This window comes from Chenopodium album, chromosome 23, assembly GCF_948465745.1.
Source record: "Chenopodium album chromosome 23, dcCheAlbu1.1, whole genome shotgun sequence".
Lineage (NCBI taxonomy): Eukaryota > Viridiplantae > Streptophyta > Magnoliopsida > Caryophyllales > Amaranthaceae > Chenopodium > Chenopodium album.
The window spans coordinates 38849320-38859791 of NC_137856.1; the positions used below are offsets into that span (position 1 = coordinate 38849320).

General features: G+C 35.1%; 1 protein-coding gene across 1 annotated transcript; it reads left to right on the plus strand.

Moving 5' to 3' along the window:
• The first annotated feature begins 5539 nt into the window (after nt 1-5539).
• Nucleotides 5540-9704, plus strand: LOC145607861 (COBRA-like protein 7). The gene is made up of 2 exons (XM_081663455.1): nt 5540-6178; nt 7983-9704. Exons 1-2 carry the CDS (start codon nt 5644-5646, stop codon nt 9392-9394), a joined length of 1947 nt encoding a protein of 648 aa, XP_081519581.1. The 5' UTR covers nt 5540-5643; the 3' UTR covers nt 9395-9704.
• The last annotated feature ends 768 nt before the right edge of the window (nt 9705-10472 follow it).

Genomic DNA, 10472 nt, shown 5'->3' on the forward strand with positions numbered 1-10472 from the left:
TCATAATTCTATTACATAATTAATCTTTAGAAATTAAAAAAACCTCCGTAATATGTAGGTATGCCCATAATAGCAAATGAGAACGAGCACAAGAATATGTATCATATAGCAAATTTAACACCACGAGGTACTCACAAGTCACAAGACTACAATACTGGCCACTGGGACAGGCTAATGCAAACATACGAGTGATATTTTAAAACTAGTGGACAATGCACTTGCAGTTGCACACAACACACTTACACACTAGCTAACTTGGTTCAAACAAGGACCATGTATGTACCCATTTTTATTCTACATGATTGGGGCTGCTCCTGCGTTATAATTAAAGTGCATAAGTACTGTAAGAACTCAGAAGAGGTATCAATGTGAAACTATATATTCATCTTTAGCGATTATTTGATCGATAGTATTGAGTGATTTAGTGAACTTGAGTTTGAGTTTGAGTTTGGCTAAGCATATAAAATATTCAAATTGGATTTAGTTGAGCTCAAATTAATAAAATTACCATTATTGAGCTTGATGGTTTAGTGTAAAGTGATCATAATTAAAGAAATTCAACTTGGAGTACTTACATTATAGTCTATTGAGTAATTTTCCTTCCAGTCATTTTATGAAATTATTTTTGCCTAAACTTATACTGGTATATTATCATAACTTATTTTATCTAAAATTATAAAATTATACAAATCGCACATGTATAAAAAGTTGTTTTAAAAGAATTTAAATTCTTCAAACTTATTTGATATCATACAATATTAGTTAAAATATATGCAATAAAGTTAAATAATAGAAAGCCTAACTGTACGCATACGAGTACGCTTTGAGGGAAAATAATTTTTATATATATACATAAGACTCTTTATATAGCTGAAAAAAAAAGAAAAAAAAAAAAAAAAAAAAAAAAAAACCAAGCTGGTGGAGAATTCACCTTGTAACTTTGAAGTCGCTAAGCTGGCTAAATCTGTGAGAGATGCCAATTCAGTAAGGTCTTTTTTCTTACCTTATATATATATATATATATATATATATATATATATATATATGAAAAAAAATTAAAATTTTCTACAGAGAACTTCGTAAAGTATTTTTAAAACCGTTGTGAAAATAGTAAAATAAAGAATAAAGATATACTCCGTAACTGAATACATGCGCCTGCGGAATAAGACCGCCGACCAGCTACATTTTCCAGCCTGGTTCGGTGCCCTGTGGATTATTTTCGTATCTTTTCTAATATTTTTTTATAAGTACTCCGTACTATTTAATAATTTTATGTAGCATGACTAATATCGTGTGATGTATATAATTGGTCAATACTTATTTTTAAATAATACGAAGTACTTACTATATAAAGAATCTTATAGCATTGGCAGCCAAAAGACACGCAACATCAGCAGATCGTATGTAGGAGATTGCAATAAGCGATCAACTGGCAATTAACAACGAATAGCGTACATTAACATGCATGTTAGAATGTTATCAATATCGTTTAATATATACGAAGTATATAAAAACTCGGTCTTCTGAACTGAGACCGTGTCAAATAATAAATTTAAACTTAATTACTAGGCTAAGTAACTGATAAATGACATTCATAGATGATTTTGATTGTTTTAACTTGTCAAAAAAAAAAGAAAAAAAAAAGGGATTAGGTCTGGCTTCTTTAGTTTTCACAGTAATTCACATAAAGATAATATATAGTTGTGCGCTATTTACAATGTCACCAATTTTAAATTGCTTGTAGTACATTTTTATCGTATGTTAGTTATTTGATAACTCTGGTCTATACGAACATATAAAATGAACTTGCATGTTTAAAGAAGCACGTAAAATGACATGACATGAATTGGAAATTAAAATTACATACCATCAATCTGTCACCCACTCAATCTTACAGTTATACTCTGTAGTGAATGTTTTACAAAATGTGTAATCAATTTTAAATGATATTCAAAGAAGCTTTAATTTGCTCATATATAATCATTATTGATTATTCTGCTTTTTTGTAATTTTATAATTTTATCTTGCCTGGCCTTTTCCCTTAACCCATAAAAAAAACCTTTATGTTTCCTCTTTCTAGCTGTGTGGCGGATCTCTATTCTCTATAGTAGAGCAAAACATGAAATGGCTTACTTTAAATCACAAGTCAATATTACATGATTGCTTAGTTTGAATGTCTGTCCATATGTATAAGAATATAGATATTGTTTGCTTAGCTGTATCCATTTCTATGTGATATAACTATGCTAGATATTAGTAAATTATCACCTTGTGTTCTTCTGTAGAAAAATCAAACTTTACAAGTCGGCAAACACCTAAATATATACTCGCTAATACTTTGTTTTTGTTGGATTTCACTATCACCACTTCACCAGTGTAAGAGCCTTTAGTGGTGGGTAAATACTCGCCGATAAATACATTAAGTTGATTCATGGTATTCAAACCTAATGGTTGCAGTGTTACAATTATGGGGTTTAACAAGCACAAGATATTAAATTATTTGGGTTTTAAGATTGTGAGAAAACAATCTTGTAAGATTTTAAAATGATACCCTCAATTCACTTATATAGTACGGTAGTATCTCAACATTAACTCAATCTATCCACAATTTCGGATAGGATGAATAGTGAAACTAGAATCTTTAATATACCTTACTTTTTGAATCAAATATCAGAAAATATTCTTAGATTTTAAATATCTCGTACTTCCTATGTTTTTTTTATAGTTGCAACACACACTTTTTCACGCTATTTAAGAAAAGTAAGGTTCACATGATGTAATACCCTTTAAAATGGGGTGAGAGGTTTTTTGGAGCATAATTTAGTTAGCCATGTGCTTTAAATAAGAGAAATAATACAACTTCTTCCCAAAAACTTTCCATTTATAGTTTATTGTAAGTATTATGACATTTCCATTTTAGGAAAGTGTTGCAAATATTAAAAAACGGAAGAAGTATGTATTGGTACTACTGTAATAATGTAATGTTGAAATGTTTCAACATTTTGCCATCTTTTTGTGCCAATTTTGTTGAAGATGTTATTTTATGGACTTTTCCATTGGGTTAATAAAAGTTGTGAAAAAAGCAATTGTATTGGGCCGTCTGCCTAAATTAAGTGGACCATGATGTGCTGGATAATAAGCTTTAGGGCCTTTGGTATTGTATACAGAGTTGTCAGATTTTAACCCGATTCGAAACTGACTTAAAAAATATCCGATTTAAATTTCGATTTGTATAGACACAATATCAAACCCGACCCAAACTTCCAAATTAATACCTCTATGTGTCATGCGGTTCGATATTTCGATCAACTGATGAAGTCATCTCCTTGAACTATTAGATCAAACAAATGTAGAGATTCGTTTAAATTAATTATGAATAAATTGAGTAACACCTAAGACGTGCACCCACGTTGAGAGAAATATATAAGAAGCCGGCACACCTAATCACAGCTTCTACTTAGCTAGCTTCTTCATCTCCACTACGTGCATTTGCATCTCTACAACATCATTTCATTATTTCAACTCTTAATTACTTCTCATGATCTCACCTCGATCTCGACCTCGACCTCGACCTCGACCACTCTAATCATCCATGGCACCTCCGCGCGCCATGTTCCTTATCCTCCTCTTTACACTCTCCCTCTTTTCCTCCTCCTCGGCTCAAAAAGTCGTTCCTAAATCCCCCCCAAGCCCGCCCCTAGACGATCTAGCACCGGCCCCGGCCCCCTCCTCGGACCTATGCAACGGCATTTGGTTATCCTACACTTACCTCTCGGGCAAGAAAATCCACCCTATAAAAAAACTCCCTAAACAACCTTACAGCTTCAAATCCGAGCTTACAATCCTTAACAACGACGAAGTTGCGCTTAAGTCATGGATGGTGTTTGTAGGGTTTCAACACGGTGAGTTACTTGTGTCTGCTTCTAATGTTGTGCTCAATAATGGTTCGAGTCTTCCCGGGTTTGTCGATGAAGGGGCGGTGTTTTCCGGGTATCCGATGGCTAATCTTAAGACCGCGATTCAAACTGCCGGGGATGTAGATCAAATGTCTGTGAGAGTTGAGTTTGAAGGGACACAATTTGGAGTTAAGCCTCCTAAAGTTCCTTTGCCTCATAATATATCTCTTGCTAATGATGGATATATTTGCCCTAAACCTGTAAAAGAAGGTATGTTGTTTTATCTCTTTCTTTTAAATTATCCATATATGAATTTTCTTTTAATGTAGACGTGATTTGATCTTATATCTTGATTATTACACACCACTTGGCATCTAATCTACTATCTATTAGGCGGTGATATGTTAAATTTTTATAAGTATATGTAGGTTTCCTAGCTTCATCATAAGTACTTGTTTAACATAGATTAGTTTATTTGGTATAAATTGTGTTTGACTTTTTAAATGCACCTACCTAGCTAAATATTCAATATATTTTCTTGCGTTCACAAACCATCTTATAAAAATAATTGATAAATAAAAATTCTTATAAAAATGTAAAATATTAATTCTTGCAAAATTGTGATTGACTAATTCATGTATATGTTTAGCACAATATTGATATCTCATACAATGTTCAATTGAGCAATTATTTTCGGTCCAAAACAAAGCCCGTCTATGATAAATCACCATTGAAAATAAATTACCATATACTTTTATCAATTCTCATCAACAATGAATTAATATTGAGCATGGTAATACATACAACTCATACAAGTATATAATGTATAGTACTATTAACATATGTCATATGATGAGAGAAAAAATGAGAGCTTTTTTAATAGAATCAAGGGCAAAGCCAGGAGATTGGTGGAGGCTCAGTCCCCATGGCCCAACCCTCAGTATTGGCCCAACCCCGAGTTCCTTAGTTTTCTAAAGTTGGCTCCATGGACAATTTGGTTGAGCCTCTAATTTTTGTACATGTGTATAAACATAAAATAAAAAACAACCAAATGAATAGGTTAGATCTTGGCCCCACGCTCTGCGCTCGCATGCCAAATTCAATCCGAACACCGAATAGACACCCTTACATTTGGTAGGCTAGAGCACTTATCTTTGCACTTAAAAAAAAAACCTAAATAAATAAGTTAAGTCTTAGCTCTTTAGCTCTCAAATCTTGATATCGCCTTAATTTAATCGAGGGTGTATAAAAGGTTTAATCAGGCTTTAATTATCTTTTAGTTAGTACTCGTAGTAGTATTAAACATTACAGTGTACCATTTAAATACAATTTTATACCAACAAGTGTTATTAGATTCATCACTCTCGTCTCGAGTCTCTCGACTCTCGACTCTCGAGTACCTAACTGCCTTCCTCTCCTACCCCCACAAGCAAGTGAACGTTTCAATGTTCAACGGCACAATCCACGCCCCCCAAAAGTAAAGAAAAGAAAGCGAGTACAAAAGAACATTCGTCTATTCTATGTAATAAAACCATCACTTTCACTCATCACATTTTCTTACACACAAACAACACTAAATCAAACACAAGAATTCAAATTCAAAAACCACTCCACTTTTTCCAGTTCCCAAAATACCCTTTTACTCAATTTCACAGCTTGCTTCTACTTCTACTCAGCTGTTACGCGTCTCTCTCTTCACTATTTCTTCCCCTCTTTCTCTCTCCTCAAGCTCCAATCCCATTCATCAATGGCGGCCAATACTTCACCCCTTCTTCTTCTCCTCATTTTCTCTCTCCTCTCTCTCTCCTCCGCCCAACCACCCGCCGCACCACCCCCATCTTCCGACACTTGCAACGGCATATACCTAACATACACCTACAACTCCGGCAAAAAACTCCACCCCATCTTCAAAACCCCTTCTAAACAACCTTTTAGCTTCAAATCAACTCTCACAATTCTTAATAACGACGAAGTTGAACTCAAATCTTGGAGGGTTTTTGTCGGATTTCAGCATAAAGAGGTCTTGGTATCTGCTTCGAATGCTGTCGCCGCCGCCGGTGCGACTTTGCCGGAGGTTGTCGGAGATGAGGGGGCAATTTTTGGTGGGTACCCACAAGCGGATCTTAAAACTGGGATTCAAACTGCTGGTGATTCTGAACAAACGACTGTTAAAGTTGAATTTCAGGGGACTCAATTTGGGGTTGCTCCTCCTAATGTTCCTTTGCCTACTAATATTTCTCTTGTTAATGATGGTTATAAATGCCCTAAACCTACTAAGGCTGGTATGATTTATTGTTCTCTACTCTTTTTTAATTTAGTTTTTCGATTGTTTTGGAATTTGTGAGTTGGGTAATGAAATTTGATTATGATTTTTGTGGGTTAGGTTGTGTTGGATAATCATGAGGAATTTGGGGTGTTTTGATTTTGAGTGGAAATGTTTGGTTTTGCAATTGATTATGATTTTAGATGGGTTGTTTATTGGGGATATATTTGGGGATGATGTTGATGATGAGATGTATGTTTATGGGTAAATTCAATGGTTGATGAAATGTATGCTTTTGACCTTGGGTTAAATTGTTGTTCTTTCTATTGGATTTCGATTGGGTTATGAAGTTATGGATTTGAGCAATAGTCAAGCTAAGAATTTTAGATTGAAACTTGATGTCATTAGGCACTTATACTTGTTAGAGGTAGGTGGGATCTATAGTGAGATGATATTAAGTTAGATTGCTTGCTATGATAAATGGTAAGCTATGTAATACATGTAGTAATTTGGTTGTTTTGATGTGTTGGTGGTGATGTTGATGACTATGTTATTGACTTTGAAATCGCAAACTTCGGATATATCAGCTGATCCATTTTAGATGATAGGTTGATCTTTAGCTGATTTTTCAAGTTCATATCATTTTGGTTTAAATTGGGGCAGGAGTAGTATGTTCAAGCAAGTGAATTGAAGTGTAGATTGGTTGAGTACTCTAAATTGGGACAGGAGTAGTATGTTCAGGAGTAGTAGGTTGATCTTTAGCTTCTACTCATATTAACCTTAGTCTTGGCGAGTTAGGAATAAGGTTGTACACATATAGGTTGGACCCATCTTTAGGGCATGGTGGTTGTTATTGTAGATCGTTTGGTACTTTGGTTCACTAGAGTGCTACACCTAAACTAAAATTTCGATGCTTATACACTTCACGACAATGACCTTGCTCTAATGACTAGCTGAGCTTGGGATTGCATCTAAATGGTGTGTTTTCAGCACTGCTGAGTAATTACTTCCTAGGCAGTGAATACCATTACTATAAAAACCCATGTTACTGGCTTGCTTAGTTTTCTAGGTATGAGTCTTATGTTAAGCATTACATATCTTCATTTCATGCTTGCCAATGAACAACAAAGGTTTTTTCACCTCCGTCTAAACGATGGTAATGAAGATGACCTTGCTTTCTTTGAGACATTACCTTGTACTCTGTATTATTGTAGCATGTACTATGCTCTTATGTATCCAAGCACACTGCCTCTGGAAAACACTTTGATTGTTCTCAGCTATTAGTTGTGCAAGATGAACACTACAGACATAGTTGGCTCTCTATAAAATGAAAACCTTGATCCTGAACTTATCCTAAACATACTGCCATTGTATCATTATTCATCTGGATACCAAGTAAATTCAAGTTGCTCAAATTGGCTAAATTACCTTGTCTTAGCAACTTCTTGTGTATATTGCCTTTTTTTTTTTTTTTTCCTTCTTTTTTTAAAAAAAAAAAATTATTTTAGTAGTTCTTATAGGTCATTTAATCTGCTATGAATCTTAAAAAGTGAAAACCCAGCAATCTTGGGTGTATAAATGCCTTAGTTATTCCTAATCATTGATCAAAAACAGTGTAGGTCACATTAGATAATATATAAATACAGCATATGTTGGCTTACTCATTTCATATGTGGTGTTGGCAATAGTATGGTAAATTCTTTCAAATTTAAATTTATGTTCAAACTATATTGTTCCATTTATCAAATGCTTCACTTGTAACACGTTTGTAATCTCATTTTAGTAGTATAATATTCATTTTTTTTTCCCTTTCTATGTTACAGGAAATGTCACCTTGAACACTTGTTGCACCCGAGATCCAGATTACAAACCGAAAATGACCGTAAAAGACGAGTTTTTGCCTAGGCAAAATGGTGATCTGACAATCATGTATGATGTGACAAAGTCTTATGAAGGGAGCTACTGGGCTCAAGTTACTATGACTAACCATAATCAACTAGGTCGCCTGGATTATTGGAAATTAAGCTGGAATTGGATGAACGATGAATTTATAAAAGACATGAAAGGAGCTTATCCTGATGTTGTTGATGCGAATGATTGTTTGAATGGCCCCCAATCTGTGCAATACCAAGGCCTTGATTGGTCCACTGTGCTGAACTGTTATAGAAGGCCAACAATTGTTGATCTTCCTCCACAGTATGCCAATGACACCACCCTTGGAAAGATACCAAATTGTTGCCGTAATGGTACAATTTTGCCACCAGGGATGGATGAAAGCAAATCCGTCTCTTCATTCCTGATCCAGGTTAATAAAATGCCTCCACTGATGAACCAATCTACTGTAGAGCCGCCTCAGAACTGGCAGATTAAAGGCATTCTCAACCCAACTTACACATGTGGGCCACCTGTTCGAGTCAGCCCAAGTGAGTTCCCAAGCGCAAATGGTCTACCAATAAATACGACTGTTTTCGCCAGTTGGCAAGTTGTTTGCAATATCACCAAGCCTAAGAACACCCCTCCTAAATGCTGTGTCTCATTCTCATCGTACTTCAATGACTCTATTGTCCCTTGCAAAACGTGTGCTTGTGGATGTCCCAAAAACACTGGCAAGACCTGTAGCACAACTGCTCCAGCTATGTTTCTTCCTCCTGAGGCTCAGCTAATCCCATTTGATAACCGTACTAAGCTATCTGTTGCTTGGGCTCAACTAAACCACCGCCCCATACCAAACCCACTTCCATGCTCTGATAATTGTGGTGTTAGCATCAACTGGCATCTATTCACAGATTTCAACAAAGGATGGAGTGCAAGAGTCACAATTTTCAACTGGGAAGAAACAGTCTTTGCTGACTGGTTTGTTGCTGCTGAAATGAAAAATGCTGCTGCTGGTTTTCAAAAGGCTTATTCATTTAACGGTACCGTTATGGGTGATGACAACACGACCATTTTCATGCAAGGTATTGAAGGATTGAACTATCTTATGGGAGAGACTAATGGCACCAAAATATCAGATCCGCGAGTTCCTGGTAAACAGCAATCAGTTCTTTCCTTTACCAAGAAACCTACTCCAGGAATCAGAGTTGCAGAGCGAGATGGTTTCCCTACCAAATTTTACTTCAATGGGGAAGAATGCTCTCTTCCAAGCATTCTTCCTATTAACAGTGGGTATCGGAAGGGTCCATTGACATTAATTCCCGTTCTTATTGCGATTCTGGCTCTCATATTTATCCAGTAATGACTGAAGAATGGGGGGATCTGCCCAGATTTTTGTAGCTGCTGCTGCTAATTCTTTCATTCTTTTGTGATTCGGTCAACGTGTGCTGACTGTTGGCCTATGTGACTGAACTGCATCCACAGTTTAACTGCAGAATGCTGATAGTAGCAGGTTCAGTTGAAAGAATATATGTGCAATGTTATTGAATGCTAGCTAATTAGATTACTGTAGTACATAAATATATTGATATACAAACATGTGAAACATATTGCTGTAATTCTATATTTTGGGTTTTTAATTTATCATTTCTTGGTTTCTCACCTATTGTGAATGCCAGACTTAATGAGGTAATTACTACACATTCACAACTATTGTTTACTAACTTCGCCTTGGCAATGGTGTATATGTTAATAATGTTATTACACGCTTTGATTCTTTATAAAGTGCAACACATTGACTTGTGGAGAGTTATTAGGTGGTTATATTTGTTAATCCCACTATCCCTAATTTTGGGCGTTTGGTTCACACAGAGGTATGGGGTTGGAATTAGGAATGGGGTTAAGGTGGTATTGGGTTGGAACTTGATACTTAATACCATGTGTTTGATTTAATTCTGGAATGGAATATCTCACTATTCTCTCCTTTTAATTCTGGAATGGAATACTTAAGGGAATGGAATGAGCCAAACCCACCTCCCCCCTAAGGTTTCTAAACCTCATACCTCATGGGTTTGAGGTATGGTTCTGAAATTCATATTTTTGACAACCAAACATATGGTATGGGTTTTAGTCATTCTAAACTCATACCTCATACCTATATTTCGTGAACCAAATGCCCCAATGATCTTCCCTTCAAGGAATTTTTACATTAAAAAAAAATGGCCCTTTTATATTTACTGAACACAGTAGTTTGACTTCTTTATTATTTATATATTGTACGTGTATCAATTTGACTTGATTTTTTTATTTATATTTTTTTAAAAGGTTTTTTTTTTTAATTAATATTAAAATACATGATATTATGTAATTTTATGTAATATGTGAATGAATTAGTCAAGACTCATACTTTCAATATCAAATTTAAAATTACATGATTTCGG

What these genes read in the sequence shown, in the direction of transcription:
- LOC145607861 (XM_081663455.1), top strand. Translation starts at nt 5,644, where the DNA reads ATGGCGGCCAATACTTCACCCCTTCTTCTTCTCCTCATTTTCTCTCTC. An exon ending in CCCTAAACCTACTAAGGCTG is followed by an intron (nt 6,179 to 7,982) that starts GTATGATTTATT and finishes TCTATGTTACAG; the next exon opens with GAAATGTCACCTTGAACACT.